This window comes from Spea bombifrons, chromosome 12 (assembly GCF_027358695.1).
Source record: "Spea bombifrons isolate aSpeBom1 chromosome 12, aSpeBom1.2.pri, whole genome shotgun sequence".
Classification (NCBI taxonomy): domain Eukaryota; kingdom Metazoa; phylum Chordata; class Amphibia; order Anura; family Pelobatidae; genus Spea; species Spea bombifrons.
In genome coordinates this window covers 8,400,472-8,423,206 of record NC_071098.1, presented here as the reverse complement: position 1 = coordinate 8,423,206, position 22,735 = coordinate 8,400,472, and the positions used below count along the sequence as shown (strand labels likewise).

At 40.5% G+C, this 22,735-nt stretch overlaps 1 protein-coding gene across 2 annotated transcripts in view; it reads left to right on the top strand.

Annotated features, from left to right (window-relative positions):
• Window positions 1-22,735, top strand: part of ACAP3 (ArfGAP with coiled-coil, ankyrin repeat and PH domains 3) — a 72,436-nt gene that overhangs the window by 23,034 nt on the left and 26,667 nt on the right. For both annotated transcript variants that reach the window (XM_053452559.1, XM_053452558.1), the window contains exons 2-5: window positions 12,025-12,082; window positions 12,732-12,851; window positions 13,855-13,908; window positions 20,258-20,316. In XM_053452559.1, coding sequence (XP_053308534.1) covers window positions 12,025-12,082; window positions 12,732-12,851; window positions 13,855-13,908; window positions 20,258-20,316 — 291 coding nt within the window. The remainder of the gene's footprint in view (window positions 1-12,024; window positions 12,083-12,731; window positions 12,852-13,854; window positions 13,909-20,257; window positions 20,317-22,735) is intronic.

The window sequence follows — 22,735 nt, the reverse complement described above, 5'->3', positions numbered from 1 at the left end:
TATATAGATACCAGCTTTTCCTTTCGTGACTAGAGAGTTAGGTATGTCTTTTCACGCCGTGTCCTCAATAAATGTGAGGAACCCTGTGATACCTAAAAGCTTACTACCCTCCAAACTATAACATACCCTTCCGTGGGAGGGAAGGAAATATAAACATCCTTTGCTTTAGTATTCCATTGGCTGCCATTGTCCCTTTTATGCTTAGAATCACAGATTCGGTAACCGTCTCCCTGGGGGATGCGTAGGTCTGAGGATGTCACAGTGGCCGGAAGCAGATGTGACATTAATAGCAGGCAGACTTCTAAGGGCTTTTTGTTTCCGATTCGTTGACTTTATTCTACAAACCATGCTGAATGCACACGAGCTACGCTTCCCTTCCCATCCCTATTTTATTCATGTTAAGTAAGCCGGCGTATACTATGGGAAGAGTACCGAGGGCAGGGAAGCTGCGTTGGACTCCTGATTTGTAATGTTTAATAAGCTACAATTCTCAGTCCACTTTCGGACTCCATTCATGATGAGGGACATGTCCTGGTACTGGCCTTGGCATGCTGTGCTACCTCATCTTATTGCATTATGGTCCCTGTCATCTTCACCCACAGGGTTATCTGCCCCTGGCTGTATGGCTGATGTGCTGCCCCTGGACCTGCTGCCCTAGGCGTTGTCGGGCCAGACCAGGATACACCACAACCCATGCATGGCCTTTTGTATCAAAGAATTGAGGGAATATAAAGCGATGATGAACTAGTTTGTTGCAGAGTAGACTGATAACACAGAAGGCTTTTCACCTATGAGCTTAAAACTAGTATCCAGAACATCCAGATTTTTGTTAACGACATCATTGTTTCTGGAACATAGGATTTCCTTCCTGACATACATTTGTACGTCCAGATGTCTTTCGTAGCTCGCCCTCTGTTACCCTTCCTGACAGAAACCTGGACTTAGCTTCTGTTGCCGGAGGTTGTTGGATCTTAAAACAAAAGGGTTGTGTACATGTTTTGTCCAACTGCATCTCTGTAAATGTAAAAAGGCCTATCATTTGACGTGACATTTTGAAGACTGTTATATTCTAGTTACTAGAGTAAAATCGTGTTTGGAATAATGATTATATCACAATGGTTTCAGTGCCTTCCACGTGAGTTGGTACTTGGTAGGGTTGTTACATTAAACATGGCGCTGCACACTGGCCACTAAGTAGAGAGGGGGAATGGAAACAAAAACACTGCGTGACAACCAAATAATGACATGGGTGGCTTTTTGTTTAGGAAATTGCCATTTAGATTGATATTATATTGGTTCATGATCATTTACTTTTGCATTTAAAGATGTATATAAGGAGCATTGCCGGTACAAAGTGGTAAAAGTGAGACTTTGAGCAGGAATGTCCCATTAGTTGCTATGGCGATTGGGCCACTCTACCACTGTACAGTGTAATCACACTATATATATAACCCCACGGTATAGAATGATCACGGCCAATCAGTTTCCTCCTCGGAGGTACCGAGCCTGCATCGCGTTCAACTCCAGACTCCGGTGAACGGTATCCCCCAACTCTTCGGATTTTTCCTGCTTGTAACAAAGCAGTTAAAATTGTATTTAAGTTAAAGAAAAGGGAAAAAGAAAAAAAGGAAAACCAAACAAAAACTGTTTGATGTGTATCTGGATGCACTTCCTGTTAGAATGTATCCTTCACATCATGATGTCATCTCATTAGTTTCTCAGAACAGGCCAAACAAAAGCCCCTTGTAGGGCATATTCGCCCAGTGGGTCAGTTCTTTCACGTGGTGCTCGGATGGGTGTTTTACGGAAATTTGGTTTATGTCTTTCTGTTTTACCCAGTTTTTTTTCTCTTGGATATTTTTGACTTAAGTCTCTTTTTACTGCTTCCTGTGAAACCTAAAACTAGCATTTCTCAAATGTCAATTTCATGTCGAAAGAAAGCACGGGGGGTGCAAAGGGGAGGAAAAAAAAAAAAAAAAAGCTCAGTGGTATTCGGGAAGTGCATTACTGAATTGGATATGCTCGCATATTTCTCATGGTAAGCGGGGAGTCTAATGGAAATGCATTACTTTAACACGAACAGTCTCTTATCTGTGTATTAGAGTCAAACGCGTATCAATCCCGCATGTGGCAGTCACATGTTAATGCATTCATGGGAAAATGTCTGTGAGCTCTCTAGACGAAATGATATATAGCCAAACTAATGTACTAGTACTGGGATAATGTATGGGGCAATCTCCCCCAGGGGAATGTAAAAGGAATACATCGAAGAAAAAAATAAAAAGAAGAAATAAAATACAGGTCTCTTTATAGATTATTCGGCACGGACGTCGGAGAAAACAACGTATACTTAATTGTGAAAACCTTTCAGTAGATTTACACTCTGAATGTTCTTGTGAATTTTGAAGATTAACGTTTGTTTTTTTTCTTGACGCTTTGAGTTAACAGGATGTTTTTATTTTTTTTATCAATGGAAGTGGCAGACGATTGGTTTTGGTTTCTCTTATAATATATATAACTGATATAGGACTATGGGAATCTTTAAAGCGTTGTTAAAGGGCCAGATTTCTGTGCCTGGCAGCCCCGCCAAGGAAGAATCCATATTTCAATACACATTCTTCAAAAACAGAAAAAGAGTACTCGCCTTAGGTAGAAGCTGCAGCTATGCAGCTGCCCTCCCCCCTATGTGGTCCGATGATTCTTGCCACTTATTGGCTGCTGGAACACTGGATCTGACTGGCAATAAGTATATCGTTAGAGGGAGATTTATTCTGCAGAATCCCCCCCAAACATTTGCAATGGGGATACCATAAAATTTAGGGGGGTCTTTTTGCTATCGTGCAAATAATGTTGCTTTTGCCATAGTGATCCAACAATAACGTGAAAATTACAAAAAAGTCATCTGTGTGTCAAGGCCAGGTTACGGAGGCTTGGGCCCCGGAGCAATTATAAATGAAGGGCCCCTTCTCTGGATTTCCTTGCCTTACTCTCACGTCTGCGTCCTTGGGAAAATCTCACTACCTCTGGACTGGGCTGCATGGCTGGCATGGCGCACGTCACATAAACTCAAAACACAAGGCTTGCACCTTTTAGACATTTAGCCACAGGGCCATAACTTTCATAGAGCAAGAAGTGCAGCCGACCCAGCCACCGCCAGGTCCCTGCGTCATCTTCTGCTTTCTTCTGACCTTGCCCCAGGTGCCAAGAGCTCTAGTTACGGTTTTGTGCAGACAATATGTAGCTCTCTTGTTGTTGTGCTGCTATAATTCATGTATAACTGATCCAGCACCCATAGAACACACATTTATTGTTGTGCCCCTTGTGGCTGTATAAGGAATTACAAGTGAGACACCACAGCTACCAGGGCCTTGCTACAGTAAATTAAATCTGCATAGTGATTGATTAATCCCTTGAACCCTTTGCCAGCCTCCCTTTGTTGCTCCTTGGTGCCCAGGTGCTCCACAACCGCATAGACCTTGTTTATACATAGTGTAGAGATGAAACGGTTAAATTGCTTAACGTTACTTTTTTTATTACCGAATGGAAGCCGGTATCTTGGCAGCATGAGCTCTGGAGACCACTTGGTTTGGCAAGAAAGTGACTTGGACATGGTTCCATTAAGGACATTTTTGTCTTGATAAATAACTGACTTTTTTCATTTTCCTGCCCAATTTTCCTCGCTTCCATTGCTCATAGCATGGGACATATTTAGCTGTGAGTTGGAGCAGTTCACGTCTATCATAAAGTGTGAGACCTGGAGGTAACTGCAACAGCTGTTGGACGATTTGAAGAACTATAGAAACTGGCATAACAAGGAGACTGCCTGGATTAATTAAATGTGGGTTCTGGCTATTAAAAAAAATGCATTTTCTAGGGAAATATTGATTGATTCTGAATACAGGGCTAGGATGGCAACTTTCCGGTAGACCAAGACAATGCTAAAGTTATGTCGTTCTCCAAAAAAGAAATTTGCTGCACCAGGCATGTCAAGCAGTTCAAGTCACAATGGCCAACAGAACCTACAGTAGGACCTATAGAAGGGGTCCCTGTATAGAAACCATCACATGAACACAGAAAGGATCCAGTCTGAGTAGAGATGCTTAAGTGTCTAAATATGAAAATTCCAAATTTAAGGACATATTATTTGCCCTATGAATAAATAGTTAGAATTTGGACACTATTGGGTAGGTCGTCTTTAATTTAGGTAACCGTAATATATTTTTTATTAAAATGACATTCTACTTACATATAAATTCACTTGAAACATTTTAGATCTATGCCCGGAAAAGAACAGAAGCCAGAGGTTTCGTGTTCACATCTAATCCTTTTTAAATTGCAATTGCTGGCTTTAGGTGACACAATTTCCATTTATGTCGTGGAAAAAATTACATTTCTTCCCCAATTCCATTTTCTTTGGAAATAAAAGCATTTTTTTTATGTGATTTTGATCCTCAAAATAGACAGAGTGGCGGTTTTATAAAAGAAGGAATATATAATACAAAATACACTAGCGAAAATTGGTATGTTCCTCACATTAAATTATTGGGATTATGTATAAAAAAAAAAGTGATTCTGGTGCAAAGTTGGAAAATGTTGGTCTTTTTGCTGTAGAAACCAATGAAATGGTCCAATGGACATTCCTAACTGGCTCTGATTCTTATTCTTATTTTTATTTAATTAGTCTTATATTGATTTATCCATCTTTCATATTAGAAAACATGTGTAGGATAAATCGCTTTCTTGAATTAAATGGGGAGGGGGGGTGAAAATGTCTGCAATGGGCTGCAGATAGCTTACCCAGTACTCTTCTACTTTATCTAATAAACCCTTGGCTACCATGTATGTTCCCGGTTGTCATATTCTCTTGGGATACTTAATAAAAGAAACAGATATGTGTGGGGAGGGAGCCCTGTGTTTTTTTTATTGTGATTTATGGAAAGGCAGAGCCAGAGGCCACAGAAATGCGCTGTAAGAAATTATATCTGTTCTAAGATGTCCACAAAAGTGAGAAGGAAATTATAGGAAAGCAGAGGAAGAGTAGGTGCAAAAAGAACATAAATCAGTTTGTTTTATACGCCGGGGAGTATTTCATGTAAAAATGGTGAATTACTGGAAAAATCTAAGCTGCAGATGCAAAGTTACTTAATTGATTTTGCTTTAAGGATACTCATCAACTGTAACATCCCGTAAAGCAGAATTCCTTGATGTTTAAACAGCCCCTATGTACTTGAAGAAATACCCCCATCACATTGTTATAGCAGATTCCAGACTTGTTCTTGGGACCAGAATCCAGAGGTTCTGACCACCTTGTTTTTGGTCGTTTTTTTTTTTTTTAAATTTGCCATTGATTTTTATTACGATTTAATGCACAATAGTAAACATAAGAATACTTGGAATGGGGCGAGTTTCTCCTACATTAGGCCACTTTCATGTCCTTTTCTCTCAAGTGATTCCTTTCCAGTCCCCTGATGCATTTCTCCTTTTATTTATGTTCACTTGCTGTCTCAAAACATTTCTTCTTAAAATTAGTGAATCCTTCCTCGTGTCTTCAAGTTGCTCTGGAGACTTGTTGGAGACCATTCCAGGCATCGTCTTCTACCCGTGGTCGACATGGTGCACAACCATACGGCACGGCCGGTGACCTCACCTACGATGAGCGTGTAGCTTGGATCATCTGTCAGGGTGAAACCTACTAATTCATGATGGGTTTTCCCATGATAAATTGAATCCCCGGCAGACCCCTCTGAGCTGACTCTCCCCTCTCAAGCTCATCCTCCCCCTCCTCGTCGTCTCCACCTGCGTCTCAGCCCTTCCTGCGAGTCTATTCTTACGCACCCTCGCTATAATTGGTAGCTTTCCATCTCACGCTGTGATAGATCTCAGATGCATGCGACAGGCACTGGGCAATTTTTATAATATAGCATCCCTCTGGCCTATGCGATTCTAGGTGAATATTTTTTTCTTCCAACAAAAGGAGTTTTTTTTTTTCATTACCCTCGGCCAGCCAAAATGCTGTCAAATATTTATTTATAAAGGGAAGGGTAAAAAATGTGAAGAAATGTACAGTATTTCTAGAGACCAGCGCGTTACCATGTATTTCGTTCTAAAATAGCAAAAATACTTATTACTGACCCGTCCACTTTTTGAGTCTCCAGCCTTGAGATGTCTTCGGTGAGGTTCAGGCATCCTAAGTATGGTAAAGTTATGGTGTGTATGGATCAGATTGTGCCATCAATTATTTAAGTGATAATAAAAGAGACAAAGTCAGCTGACACATACATTAGTAATGAGTCCCGCTAACAACGGAGTGTTTGGGTCTCTAAAAAAAAAAAAAAGCCTTTGGGTTATAAGCAAACGGTATAGAGCATCCAGCAGCACCTGAGCATACATAACCCAGCAGGTAAAATGAACTGTATAAACGTGGGCCAGTTAATGGGCAGATTCCATTGGTTTCCATGGTGACTGCTTAGGGGAACGTAGAATTCTACTCCAGATTTGGTGTATATAAATATGGCCCCCGCTTGATATTACTTTTAGAAATTCTTCATGAGAAGAATTAAATGGGGATGGAGGAGATAATGGACGCAGTCAATCAATCTTTTAATTACCTAGTGTAGTCATGGTGGTCAGCATGTTCGCCCACCCCATTAAATTGCACAGCTCTCCAAAATAAGTTGGCGTTTTCTAAATTAATAACAATGTGAAATATTGTTAAAGAACTTCATGGGGCAATTATTGGTTTGGTGTAAAGTGGGGCCAATAAAGTTTAAGTAAAATCCCACAGGTAACGTTTTGCGATAGGCTGAAGTGCACCGATATGGCGTAGAGTTTTATTATTTGGTGTAAAAACTCTTATATTAATATGTTTTATAAATTTACCAGTAGTGTATGAGCCACTCCGAAGGATCCTTATGAAAATATTTGAGCGGGGAGAGAGTTATAATGTCACAATAAACTCTGAGACCAGTTAGGTTTTCCAGTAGTAGGGGTCCATAGGCTCTTCATGATGTTTTCGTAGGCAGGCTGAATGAGGCCCGGCTACTCTTCTCCTCTGAACAACTTGGTTCTTGGAAAGGAAGGCAGTCCAGACAGGCAAAAGTTCAGGGAAAACTGGCATCATGACAAGGCCTACAAATTTCTTTAACTGACAAGGATGTTCTCAAGTCGGAACTCTGGGAACTAAAGGGTCTGGATTGCCTTACATCCAGATCTCATTAAAAGTTGAAAGATTGCTTTAGTCGCATTCCAGAACTTCTAATGCAGAAATATTACTTGGCTACTCCAGAAATATTACTGAATGAGGAATGCTCATTAGGACTGGCAGATGTGTGAGTGTGCGTGCATGGAGTGTGCGAGAGACATGAAAACTTCTAACAAAAAATCTTACGGAAAACAAAATTATTTTTGCTATACTAGTGTATTCTATAGCCACGGCCTATACATTCACAAACAGGCAGATCGTGTGAAAACAGTCATATGGATCGGTATGATGTTAGAGGATGTCATAGAATCTCATAAAACATGGCTTCCTTTTCTTATCCATTATTATCCTCAGTGTATAATTATTCTATACAGTGTCACCTCTCCTATACAGCTTGTCCAACAATTTGTAATTTGTGCTAATACAGTGTCGCTGATTGTGTTAACTGAATAGTGAATAGAATTGTTAAGTCATCTGGTGCATAAAATTCCAGATTTCTTCTGCTTTAAGTTAGAGCATTCTGTATTAATTATTTACTTGGTCCTGGAAACAGATCAGAGCAAGGGCACATCAGCCCAGGAAAGTAATGCCTGACGGCGCCGTCCAGATCATTAGGCTGAAGAGTGTCTTCTGCCACGTTACTCCATACCTGTTGGCTGTCCCAGATATCCTGGCAAGGCTTGGAGGCTTAGCTCTCCAACTGCCCTTGCAGTTGAATATGAGTTTAAATTGGGATTTTTAACCAATATTTTGCAAGCTTGGAATCTTCCGACTTTTTGTTTTGAATGCTGTGATTTCGGTATGTCTGGACCCTGTGGCACGGTGTCCATCAGGAGGCAATACAGAGTCCTACAGAGAGAAAGGAGGTAGCACCAAGTTCTGTAGAGGAGCTGGCTTTGGTACTGCATGTTTTGGCCCATTGCCCTCCCTGGAGAGGGCCACTAGGCAACTGCTTACACGGTGCTTTCACCTGTGGTAATGATTGTGGAGATATCCATAGAAGAATGCTACCTTTCCAGGTTCTGCTATTCTAGAACACTTCCGGAACTCTGTGTTACACTATTACCATGTCATGATTGAATTAAGAATTGTTGACATAACACAGGGAAAACCCAAGATGACCTGTGGAGTGGAAACAGCAAGCCATTAACGAATTGTGCTTACCATGGATACTGTAGTCCTGGGATACTGTTGCCATGGAGACGGGAAAAAAGAAATTAAGCTCTATGTAAGCAAATGGGTTGAAATCGGCTACTTAGAAAGAATGGGTTATGATTTAATAAACCAGCTAATGGCAATAAACTATTGTGGTCATTAATCCTTTCAAGGACACACATGCGTGTGATATAGACATTGAAATTCCCCGTGTGATTTAATTATGAACAAGCAGGGATTTTTAAAACTGTATAATGTATGTTAACATATTCTAAACCATGGGGCAAAATCACATATAAAATATTATATTTTTGTTCGTAAAATGCTACCAAGGTTATGTTAAAATAACCAGGGGCTTTAAAAGTATACCCTTTGTTTAAAAAAAAGGAGAGATTATAATGATTAGCACAAGAACCTTACAGTATCAGGGTCAAGGTGGACCCACACTAGGACCACTGAGTGTTTGAATAGCGGGTAATTAAAAGTCTTCTTAAAAATTGTTTCGGCGTAATCATGTAAATTAAGTGGGATGTCCATGTGCCCCTGACTGTGAATACAGGTTTCTTCCTTGCAAGGGTGCTGGTGGCTACCTTTATGGCAAAGCTCGGTCTATCAAAAGCAGAAGCTTCCATCAAACACATCTATCCACCAGAGGAGATCCTAGCTGTCTGGAAACTAACATATAATCAACATCATAACCTATATTATCAATAATCGGTGATATTTTGACCTGCAAGTGCCCGCACCCCTCAAGGCTTCTTGCTGGAGGACCATAGACCATTGGTGAGCGTGTACAATTAGATTAAGTGTCAATGACAAAGAATATCTTTGTCCCATTGATTTTATTTTTGGTTCAGTATCCCCGGATGGTACATTTTTCGAGGATGACCTCCTCTTCCGGACAAAACTCTGCATTCCTGCGTGGAGCTCACATGATAATTGTCAGTAACATGGTAATTTTCTCGTTGTTGGCATTCTATAAATTGTCAGTTGACGTGGAGCATAAACATCAAGCTTCGTGCCTAAGGCTTATACTACGATTTCCAAACCGCTTGAGATTATTTCAACATTGTCTGCATTTTAAGAGGGATGCACTTATTAATTTTTCAGGAATTAATAGTTAGAGGAAAATATATGTCTTTTGTCTCTTCAAAAAAAAAAAAAAGTGGTCTTAATAATCATATTAAAAATATTTCTTAGGCTTCAAAATACATTTAAAATGGAAAGATATATATATATATATATATATATATATATATACACACACTTTTTTTTTCTTTTCTTATTCAAACTGATAACTCCTCAAACAGAACAAGGAAAGGGATGGTCAAGAGACCCGATTGTTGCTATCAGCCGGAATGGGAAGGGAAAAGATATGAACACAGTAATATTGCGGTTGTAAACATTTGTTGAGGAAACAGGAAAGTCACAATGCTTCTGTCAGCAGGTTTTAGGGGAGGGATATCTTTATCTGTATAAACCTGTGTATGTACCTTTTTACCACTAATGTTTTTTTCTGTTTGTTTGTGTAAATAAGTGTATGGAAGAATAATGCATATGGAGCACAGAGCTGTTTTACTTGCAGTTCCACATATAGCCACTAGGGACTAGATTTCTTCTGTGGTTCTTTTTTTGGTTTTCTACAGCGTTTCCATTGATGAATGTGTGGTTGACATGACTTGATGCTAAGTGCTGAGTTTATTTTGGTCAATCGGGGCACTTGGGCACATTCTTCCCCATGGCTACAAGTTGCCCCAGCCCTCCCCTCAAGGGGACATGACAAAACTACTATGACATTACTTTCTTTATTACGAACTAAATGTGATCACTTTGGGAAGTTACCAGACTTGCTAGCTGTCTTCCAGACTAGAAAGCAACAAACAACCCCAAAAACATTCCAATTACCAGTAAAATCCCTGTCCTTAATGATTGGACACATCAATTTGCAGTTTTATAGTAACTGCAATATAAAACTTGTTTTTCTGGTTATGCAGTAAATTTAGTTGTTTTGTGATTGGGTACTTGATGATCAGCCAATACGTTTGCTATAAAGGAAGGGTGAAACGCTGTTCCACTTTCAATTCTTTCCACTTGTAGAATGTGTCTTTGTGATGATAACAAAACCCTAGGAATTTGTCCTTTTGTGCGAGTCAGCAGGCTTGGCCAGTGGCACTGTGTACAGGTCCTGACACAGATTACTGAGCACCAGATATTTTCTAGAACCTATATCAGCAACAATTGTTTTTATCTCTGCTTTAATTGTCCTGTTTGGCTGGCTACACTGGTTGGCAACATGTTGTTCTGTAGTTAGAACCTTGCAGTGTGAGAAAGCCCTTCTGAACTACACTAATATACCAGAGTAGTTGTGGCTGCTCAGTAGATAACTTCCTCGTAATGATTAGTATTTCTACACCCATAAGATTGATCCATTTCAGTTCTAGGTGTCTCAAGCCTGAGGAGCACAGAACCAGAGCCTGGAAGTTCCTGGTTTTCAGCAGGTGCTCAGATTGTATACATGTGGAGTTAAGAATTAGATGTTCCAAGCAAGCATTCTTCACATTTCTTCAAAAAGATGAATGTAGCATAATATATAATATAAAAGATTTTATTAGGCCAACATAGAAAAAGATCTAGAGTCACATACGCTTTTTAGGACCTCAGAGATATCCTCTTTCCATTTGAAGAATAGACATCGGAGGTTCTGAGAACTCTCGTTTCTCACGTGTTACCTAAATAAATGGTTTCACCTTTGGCTAAAGATCACATTTTCTCTTGGACCAATATGGCTATATCCATTAGTATGGGGGGCATTAAGAATGGAATGAAGTCCTGGGAATCCTTATGTAAGCAAGTGGGTCTTTGGTGAGAGCTTTGAGTTAGAATAAGTAGAAGAAAGTCTGACAGAACAAGGTAGGGAATTCCAGAGAATGGATGCAACAAAGGCAGAAGCAAGCAGAGCAAACAGAGCAGTTAGGAAAGTATTTGGAGAACATCGGCAAAAATACACAAACAGAGCACTAATGGTGGTAGAATATTTTTGGGGCTGTAAGTTTGGGGTAGGAGCATAGAAGAATGGGGCCTTCTTGTTCCTCTGTGGTCCATATCAAATAATTGAAACATTGCGTTTCCTTCATAGCATGTTATTGCTAAGAAAATATATATGTATTTTCAAGAGTTTATTTTAGAGGAGGATTCTGTTATTATCTTGGAAAAGGAATGTACCACGTTGTCTGGGACTGCTGCTACTCGGGCTTTTAAATTTACACAATGCAGGGAACTTGTTAGAAGCTGTGATCACCACATTTTGTGTTATTTACCTCGTTGGAGTGGGGATGTTTAATTTACCCTCTACAGTGTCGGAACAAAATCATTTTAACCATCTTTGTGAAATTTAATAAACTGCATTTCATAAAGCAGCCGGTTGCTCGGCAGCTCTTCTGTAACTTCACCTCCCATCCTGAGCATCATAGGAATTGTAGTCCCGCAATTTTTTTGCGATATATTGCACTAGTAAAATTGACATTAAATCTATCTTTTTAGGTTTGGGACACAAGGTTTGCTTTCTGTTTTTACAACTATTTAGAATAACAATGAGCAATTTTAAGTGCTTGAAATTGTTTTCTTGTTTCTTTAAACCAATTAACCGTTTATTTCCCTTTTTCTCATAGGGCAGCTATAGATGATGTAGAAACAGATGTGGTGGAAATCGAAGCCAAACTGGACAAGGTGAGGACCGGCACGTAAAATACCTCAAGGTTGCCCAGTGTAGCTCCACTTTTCCCTACCCTCTGCTCCTTAACCCCTTCAGAGCCTTTGGTACTGAAACTGTTATGGCACATCGGCGACAGACGTTTGTGAACATTATCTGAAAAAAATTCCACCGAGAGAGGCTTAATTTTGACAGGCAGTCGGGATAAAACATCTGCACCCAGCAAGCTGGAAGAAATTCCTGAACATTTTTCCATAGACGCTCCGGAGTATGTTAGACATTTGTGCTGAGGGAGCATTCCTTGGCTCCCAGTCTCTGTGTATCCTCACAGTTTTAGTGTATACACATATCGCAGCTAGCCCGCTGCTGGCCTTCTCTCTCTTTCTCTGTCTGGTCTCCAGATGACAGGGAAAAACTTCCCACGTCTGCACACAAGACACCCACGTTTACTGGATCTGACGTGGACTGCATGAAAACATTCAGACGCAAATCCTGCACTCTGTTGATATAGTTTTAAAATAACAATTTTGTTTTTACAGATATCTTCCTTTTTTACATGGATCTATCCATCGCTTTCCTTCTGCTTTCTTTTATTCTTTTATTCTGTTCTTTCTTTTGTTTGCTCAGACCATTCCACTTGGGTTGAATACACTCTTTTTCTTTCAGTTGGTTAAACTATGCAGTGGCATGCTGGAAGCTGGCAAAACCTACCTTACCACAAACAAGCACTTTGTAAGTGGCATTCGAGATTTATCGCAACAATGTAAGAAGGATGAGATGATCTCGGTAGGTGGTGCTTGTACTTATTTTGTTTATATTGTGTGAGTATTTGCTCCAACTGTTTTGGTTCTTCACCTCCAATGTTGGTCTTCCATCGTACCTAACAAAAAGGTGGCTATGTTTTCACTGATCGTCAGTTAATCTCAGAATTGTCTTCCTCAACATTTGGTGGAAGATCAGCAAACTTGTCAGTCCATTTTATTGTTATTTATGACTCCAAAACCTATGGACCGCTTCTTTTGGGGCAAGCAGGTCCTAATATAAATAAACAAAGGCATATCGAGCTTCAGGAGACATGGATTCTAGCTATAGAACTATTACACCTAAAAGTTAGGTTTTAATGAATAGACCTTAAAAAGGCTAAATATAACATTTATTCATCTTTTCACGTTTCTCTATTTCCTTTTAATACCTTATTGCAGATTGATTGATTACTGCAAGTAGACTTTGTAAACCCCAATCAATTCATTGGGTTAAATATTGAAATCCTGACAACCGATTTGACCTTTTTCTTTTTTCTCTTGATTAGCATGTGTGATCTCAAAGGGTTGGGTGGATGATTTTAACTTTTCACTCAGTGATAGGGGGAGGTCATTAGAAAACGATGGGGTGCCGTATCTTCATGCGTACTTTGGCACTAAAATAAGTAAATGCACATTCACAGGGGGGGCCTTTGTTTTTTTAGGAAGAGTCAAGTCCTGATTTGAGTTTGAAATTAGCTTACATGCCCCCCCCCAAAGCCCCTACACTACGTTATCTTAAGAGATCAGCGGCACCAGTACCAACAATTTATTAGGCACGCGGTGATTATAGATACTATAACTTGTCCCTGATCAGCTCCCGAGGATACATTTATCTAAGCACAATGCCAGCCCACAGACGTCTTGCATTAATGAACTCACCTGGTCCTTGGAAGAGTTTTAGTTCCTCTTTAGGGTTCTTCTGTTGACTATAATATCTGACCAGGAATCTGATGTCCTCGTTTAATTTCTTTTTTTCTTTTTTTCAGGAATGTCTTGACAAATTTGGGGACAGTCTTCAGGAAATGCTGAACTACCACACGGTACGAGTAAGAATACCATACATGTATATTGTAAATGCACAATTTACTAAATGAGTCCGGCGTATTATACAGTACTTGAGATTAATGGTACTTTGGAGCAGTTACTTTCCATTACGTAGAAATGTATGGCTATCGCCCAGCCGGTTGTTACTGAAATGTAATTTCATTATTTCTACAGATAAAACCACATGACAGCCTCTTTCCCTTTTGTCTTAAAGCGGTCATTCCAGTTTTTAAATGATTTAAAGAGATTTGCCCTATGGTGAATAATAACCAAGGTTTCAGCCTATTATCAGAGTGTTCCTGGTGAAGGTCCTAGTGAGGATTGAAACGCTGATCACCGGTGGAAGCCGGAAGTAAACGATTTAATTATTCACAAAAAGTTTCTTCTTTCTTTTTAAGTATTATATTTGGGAATATTTTCTATTTCATTGAGCATTGGGGAAACTCTATAATCTTTAAAAAAAAATTTTTAGCTAAACGGCAGGGTTAAACGGGCAAAGTAAGATTGTGTGTTTATTTAAAGCACTCATCTCGTTTGCCTGTTGAGACTGGATTATTACAGAGATTTGGGAGCACATCTGGTCGGCCCGGCTGGGTGTTGCATAATCTCGCAGTGAAGAGGTTGTCGGTGACTGCCAGATGCTACAGTGCGCATAGCCCAGGAAATGAGAGAGGATCTTGTCACAAAGCTTTCCAGTTATTCACCCGAAATCAAGCAGCTTCCAAATCCAGTGGTATCCAGAGTGTGGAGAGATAAAAGAAAACCGCTCGGGATCAGATGCTCACTTTTTGACAGTGTACAGAAAAAAATATATTTTTTTTCTAAGGTTTGCTGGAAGAGGTAGTTACTGGTGCAGGAATACTAGGATCCAGCAGGGCTGAATGCAGGAGCCAGGTAGCCACAACTCCTAAAAAAAAAATAATTACTGGCACCTTACTTATGGCTGCCCTGCATCCTCTTCTGCCTCTTAACATCTATTGATTCTTTAAAATGTTCTGCCTAGGTCCTAAATTCTATATCGATCTGTCTGCTTCCTCCTTAATGTAAAGCAGACAATGCCCCGGAGATCGGCGTTTCTAGTGTCACAGCTGTGTGTTACAATCTAGGCTTTGATGACACCGGCGTTGATAAAGGGCTAGTATTCCCCCCCCGATTACTTGTCGGAGGGTTATATATATAAAAAGTGATTGTGGTGCAGAGTTTAAAGGTAATCCTATCACCATAGCAACCAACAAATTGGCCCTGCTAATAAATGGTCCGTTCCAATGTTTGCTATGATGAGGATGACGCCATATTTCTAACTTTACACCAAAATCTCTTACTTTTCGCACTAAAGTGGAGACTAGAAGGGCATGTTAGAAATCGCCATAAAGGGGTCAAGTATTGTAGAAGAGAAAGTATATATATCACCCAAGAATGAAATATGACTCTTCTGTAGTTGCTCGCTAATTCTAGAAGACACAGAATAATCTTATTAAATCCCCATAGGCCAGCCTAAAAATTAATCGCTTTTAGGATAAATTCCATCCCACTTTGTATAATGTGCTGTCTTAATAAGCCTTAAAATTAATCCTAGGAAGTTTCCCGTCCCTCGATAAATAATGTGGCTTGTCCAAAGTGAAATATTTAGGCTCTTTATATCAGAACAAAATGCTACCAGACCTTGGTTCTCTTTACAAATATACGATTTATAAAACATACATTTGAAATGTATGGAGTAAGGTGCACTGGACACGCTGAGGATAAACAGGGATGATTCCGGATTGTGAGCACCCGAGGAGCTGGTGGACGTATCAACACAAGCTTCTACCCTGTGTTGGCCAACTAGCATATACAGAAGATCCTACTTAAGACATGTTTATGGGAGTCCCGTATAATATTTCTCAGCTGTACATTTTGTGTGGCCTACAATATCGGGTTGTCGGGCTGAGCTGGGAATGTGTTCTTTTTTGGTACATTCATGTACTGACCCCTACATATCATCCCTCATCGTGTGATTCTTTGCAAGCACACACGCACCAATTAGTTATTCTATTTTAGGAGATGCGTAGTAGCAATGTGCGAGATGTCACTGTGTCCCTTTTTTAGTGCGATCTGGCTCGGTTCACTATAGTAATCTCTCTTCTAGCGTGGAGCTGTTGGCCAAGGCTCAATCACCCACTGATTGTAAAAAAGCTCAAAGCTTCATCTCGCTACGTCACAATCTGGAAGGATAGGCTTAGGGATGGAAGGCAGCGGAAGGTCAGATAGCAAATCCCATCTCATTTCCTGATTTCTTAGCGTAAAGGGTTTAAGAGGAGAATGCGGGGAGAGAGGAGGAGGGAGGAGTGCAGGACATGCATGAACGGAGAGGCTGGGAGGGCAGACCCACAGGAAATATTAGGATATGAGTTGAGTATCTACTGATCTTCTGCATAGCTGCCCCCAGAGCTAAATGCTTTTTACTGGAAGAGATCTTCCCTGTACAGTCTTGAGCGAAATGATTTATGTGTTAGGTGGGAAGGGGGACAAGAAGCTTAGAGAGAACTGTGATGGAGAGCTGAAGCAGGACATTCAGACATTGTCCTACTAAAGCTCGCACATACACACATAAGGCGGATACGTATGCCCAGCAATGAGTGTGTGTAGGTCCTACTACCAGCATAATTGTAATGGAGGTTTAGAGACGCTACCTACAAAGTGTCCTTGTTTAGTAGGAACAGTTCATCTTTACGTTCCAAATCCCCCTGTTCCTTTTTCCTCCTCTGATGTCCCTTTTTTCTAAGCGCTCAGAATGTTTGTTGGATATGAGGGTATCATAGAGTTCTACAGCCCTGAAGTCACAAGAATGGGAATATAGGCAGTAGTAAATATATTTAAAAGTTAAATTGTGTCAATATCGGTATTATTTATCTAACTGTCTTACTTAGTTACATAAACCGCTATTAATAGATCACAAAGCCACATAAAGAGGATTGGTAGAGCCCGGCCCTTAGCCACGTCTCTAACTGCATCCCGTAAAACAAAAGCGTCCCTCTGATCATTGGGAATGTTGACGTGAGGGATGTGCTGAGAGTCGCAAACGCAATACAACACTTACCACACTGGTTGGTGAGCACACAACGTAAAATGTGTGATTGCATGCTTATAAGAGAAATCCTAAGACACTCATTTTCCGTAGATGAATGGGGAATAACCCTTTTTTTCTAAAAGGATTCAGGCAAACTATAAGCTGCCCCCCCTCCTGTTCTTTGTAGACCGAGGCGAACTATAACCCCTGTTTTATGTAGACCCAGGAGAACTATAAGCTGCCCCCCCCCTGTTCTTTGTAGACCAAGGTGAACTATAAGCTGGGCACCCCTATTTTATGTAGACCAGGAGAACTATAAGCTGGGCACCCCTGTTCTATGTAGACCCAGGTGAAGCTATGTAATCTCGTAATGCATGGAAGCAAATGATACTGTCTGTACTGTGCATGGACTTTTCATAGGCGATCGATGTAGTGCCCTGTATGTTTTGTCACGGACGTGCTCTGAGCTCACACTCAGCTTGGAGAACCCTTATACCAGCAGCTGTAAACCCAGAAAGCGAAGGTGGGTTTCTTATGCGTAATTTTCGTAGTTTTGTTATAATGGAAAATGTAGAGTTTGGGAAAGTGATAGATCTTCTTTAAGTCAAATTTTTACTGGCCTGCCAGAAAAATACCGGCTCGGTGACAACCGCTCCCAACTCGGAGTTTGCATTATCAGCCAGCGATGACGCAAATAAAATGTATGATTACACGTATCCCTCGGTTAATGTTGACATGTGCGCACATGCCTTGTTCCATAATGATTCAGGATGGTGGGGGGTCATTATCATGTTTTATACTCTCTATGTATGTATAAATTTAAACATGCATGCGATACGGCGAATGGTTCTTATCTGCCAACAGATTCTATGTTTCCATGGAAAATTTTTTATAAATATATATTTCTGAATGTAGTTCTATTAGTATGATGTCACTAAAACATACGGTGGCGTCCTCATTTCATCTCGGAAGTCTGTCTGCCCCCTTCTTTTGGGTTAATATCCTGGTGTGTGGGGGCTTGCTTGGACATGTACACTTGGACCAGTAAGTTCATTTAATGCCTCTCTTTATATAAAGGTTTTCCTGAAACCGATCTTGCATCACAGCGCATTGTAAACATTCTTTTGATATTATTTTACTTGGCTGGCGGGATTTAAAAGCTGTCCAAACTTGATCCTGTGACTATTCTCATATACAAAAGATACAACTGTAGACTAATGACTCATCTAATCGGGGTGAATTCACGCAACCTACTTTTTTGTGTGATCTACTTTTACTGAGGGGGTGGTAGAGATATGGAATAGCCTCCCATCAGAAGTGGTAGAGAGTAATACAATGAGGGGATTTAAACACGTATGGGATAGACATACGACTCCTGAATCTCAGACAAGACCAACGACTGATTAAGGTCTGAGTCTTACATCAGGACAAACGGGCAGACTAGATGGGCCAAACGGGCATACCTGAGAACACTCTGGCTACCTGTCAGGATGCAGGTAGGAGGTCCCGCTGTCACGGGGGGTCCTGCCATTTTTGAAGGGGAAGTGGGGGGTGTCACAACGCCGCTCCCGCGCCCCGGAGTTTGCCCGAGTGACCTGGAGAAGCAGCGGAGTGTCCGGGTATTTCCAGGTAACCACATGGGTCTTCTGTGCCATCACATTCCATGTTTAGAGCATTTCAGATGCCGTATACACATATATTTTACGCGCTTCTTAGCACCAGAATGTTGTGCCTTATAGATAGATGGAGTGACTAATGCCTCTTAGTAGCTCTGATGGGTTTTATTCAGCGGGCCACATCTGGTTATATTTAATCAAATTAATCGAACTATTATTCAGCCTGAATCTGGAACGAGTCGACAGAGATCATTCAAAGTACGAAGCATGTGACAGATCTGGCAGCGTCCTTTGTGTGCATATGGATTTCTTTGTGATTGGGAAAACATATGCAGTCGCACGTTTCCTTAACCTTCCGAGACGCTCGGTTATATGCAACGCGCGGAATGCAAGTTATTGTGTCCATGGGCAGGGAGGCCACAGTGATGGTATATCATGACGAATCATGGCTCTCCTAATCTGATTACGTTTATAGTAATTTCCGTTGTTTCATATGGTTACGAGATTATGATATTTTCATTGATTGTGTTGTTTCAAATCCATTGTGGTGGCGTACAGAGCCAAAATTATGAAAAGTGTGTCACCGTCCAAATATTTATGGCCATAAATGTATGTGTGTGTGTGTGTATATATATATATATATATATATATATATATATATATATACACTACCGTTCAAAAGTTTGGGGGAAATTTCTAGCTGTAACATAATTACAAGAGGATTTTCTAACGATCAATTAGTCTTTTAAACTACAACTTGAATTAGCGAACACAACATGCCATTGGAACACAGAAGTGATGGGAGTGACAAAGAGTCTTTGTACCCCTATAAAGATTTTCCATTAAAAGTCATTAATAACATTGATACCGCCTGTGCTGTAATTTTAATGGACAAAATATGCTGTGCTTTCAAAAAAAGTGACCCCAAACTTTTGGATGAGTGTCTGTGTATATAAAATCAGGGGGAAAAAACTCCTGTCAGGACATCTAATCTTATCTTACTTTAAAAAGTCATGATCATAGATGCTTGGATGGATTGTTCAATTATTTGTGAATCTACACACTGTGAGCTTATACCCCCCTCTGCTGTCTGAAAAGGGAAATGCAGCACTAAAAAAAAAATCACAGTATTGCTGTGTAAAAGTGTGTCTTGTCCCATATTTTAGATATGTTACATATTTTTTTAAGTGTTTTAAGAAATCAATACTTAAATACTGCATTTTGTTTAAAGCAGCAACATGGCTACATGGTAATTATAAACTGTTGCCAATAAAACAACAAAAAAGCAATATTGTGGGTCAGCGTATTCATGGACTTCTTATATAAAGTTGCAATATGTCAAAAATATATGCCATGTATTTAGTGTATGGCAGGTGCATATTCGTAAAAGTGGAGCAATGGGAAGAAATCATTGGTTGCTATGGTGACTGCACTACTTTACCACTCAGAATTTCTCAATAGAAAGGCTTCTTACCTTTAGATAAAACATGTATTTGAATCTGGCTTTAGATGGAAATGTTTGTAGTTTTGCTGTTCCATTTATCTTCTTAAATGTAATATTTAATATGTGGATGAACTTAATGATTCGGTGCCGGTGTAAGGGATCAAGTTGTGATCGCCGGTAGGAAGGAGCTAAAAGTGATGCCTTTTAGTAACCAACTTTGTTTTCTCTTCCCGCAGATCCTTTTTGACCAAGCGCAGCGGTCGGTGCGGCAGCAGTTGCATAACTTTGTCAAAGAGTGAGTCCGATTGTTTGTTTGTTTTTCTTTGAAAATGTTTCATTTACTTGTTCTATTCAATGCCGTCCACATCTGGACTGGTGTGAACCACCGCCTGAAAACGACGCATTTAAGCCCTAGTAGGATGGATTATGTATACACTTAGACCTTTTGTTTTTTTGCCCCGTCTACAGCCTTACGGAAGGTTACCCAGATACCAGTCGGTGGTCCCCATAGTTTTAATATACTGGGGAGAGAATACCAGTTTGAAGGGGCAGAGATTGTTAAAATGGTGATGTAACCTATATACCCCGATATATGGTCCTGTGCTATAGGTATTGGGATACAAGCTATACCTGGGAACTCTTGGGGGCACAAGAGGCCAGACTGTCTGGAGCTGACTCCTTCCTATTCTATCCAGTACGTTATGGTTGATATCCCTGCTTGAATGCAGGTGACTCAATGTGTATCTTTAAGTAGTGACAAGTCAAAGTTTCCATAAGGACCACTATTAGAGCCATTTGGGTAAGGGGTTTGGCGAGTCACTACATAGAATCTTCATAATGGGCTATTAAAGGGTTAATATTTCCAGAGTCTCAGGGTCCACTCCATTAATGGGTAACGACACCACATGAATTTTGTCTTGAACCGTTTTTTATAATTAACCCTTTGTCCTATGGAGGCTTACATTGTGTGGATACCTTAAACGGACCAAACATAAAATTAATGCTTTAAGCTTTTTAGGTAATTAAGGGGTTAATGAATTACATAACGGAGAATCCCCTTTCAGTATGGAGTTTAAACGTATACGTGGTTAGTTCAGCGTATAATGCCGCATTGCTTGCGTTTTCGGCTTCCACAACCATTTGCCGCTCCTTTCGATAGCCCTCTTCCTGACGCTGATCAGGACACCGCGTGCGATTAAAGCTCTTGGCAGTGGGGGCAATTACCCGGGGCAGAACTGGGCAGCATTGCAGCTGCCAAGACGGGAGCTCACCGACGCAATCGATGTATATAGGCCACAGACGTAGCAGCAGAAACACTGCTGGCAGGCAGGAGGGAGACAGTTTCCATAGCAACGGGTAATTAAGTGAGAATCTGTCAGCAGCAGACTCCGTGTGCATGCAGGGAGGGGAGGGGGAAGGGCACTTACAGTATCATGAGATCCCGCACATAGGATGCCCCTCTCACCGCCGTCATCTTATATATACACACACACGGTCGGGCTGATCCCGGGGCGCAGGGTGCCCTTTAGTATCTTATTTAACCCTTTAGCGTACAGCAGTAAATGAATTGCTCATTCATCCAATGCGTATATAATACCGTGTATACATAACATTGTAAAAAATGGCTGGATAAATCTAAGATCATGTTCATCGCTCCTAAAATGTTAATAATGTAGCCTCGTCGGGGCGCTTTACATCTCTCTCGACGGATGCCCTGCTTTGTGGGCATCTAGAACCGAGGCCGGCTATTACCTCTTGCTAGACCTTACGCAAATGCGGCAGATTCTATACTGTCTCCAATAAAACACTACGCCCTTAATTGTAGAATAAAACCGGATTCATGTGTAGGTATAGACACACATTTGCTTATTTTAATGTCGTCAGTTCTTCTGTTCTTCTACCAATAATATTTATGACGTCCGCTATTCTTTAAATGTCCTTTAAGTCGTAGCAGACGCTTGGCGGCGTTATGCTGTTACATAAATGTCATGGAAAATTCATAACGTTGGCCATAAAAGCATAACCCTGCGAAAAGGTTATTGATATTTCACACATGAATCCACTTGAAGGTTTGTCGATGGATCAAAGGAACTCGGTCTTTGGCAGCAGATGACAGCCACTTGGCCGACGTTCTTTCTAAAATTCCAGGACTTCGTTCTGATTGTGTTTTGAGTTGTTCTGGTACAACAATTACATTTCAAAATCTAATACCCTGTTGGGTCCAACTCTTTTATATTAATTTTAATAAAGTCAAATTGCATTTAACCATTTGAGTACAAGAGGACCATGCAGCAGAGTGGAAAGCACGGAACCATTCGCTCTGTAAAGATTCATATCCCATATTTATTTACTGATAGGAGAGTCTAACTGCTGGTCATCAAGTGGCCAAATAATATTAGAATTGACTGGCTTAAGATGTACTAGTACAGAGGTATAAGGCAGTCCTGGTCTTGAGAGCTTACAATCTATGGGATGATGGGGAGGGAATGACAGGCGAGGAGCTGGTTTGGCAAGGATGATTTAATTGTAGCGAAGGTCAAGGGGAGAAGTCCTGGGAAAGATGGGGAGAATGGAGTTGCTGTTAGGAGGACAGATTATATACTTCTCTTAATGTTTAGAATATGTAGAGGAGAGAGTGACAGAATGAGGTAGGGTATTCCAGAAAATGGGTACAGCGCAGGTGAAATCGGGATATGCGAGTGTGAAGAGATGAT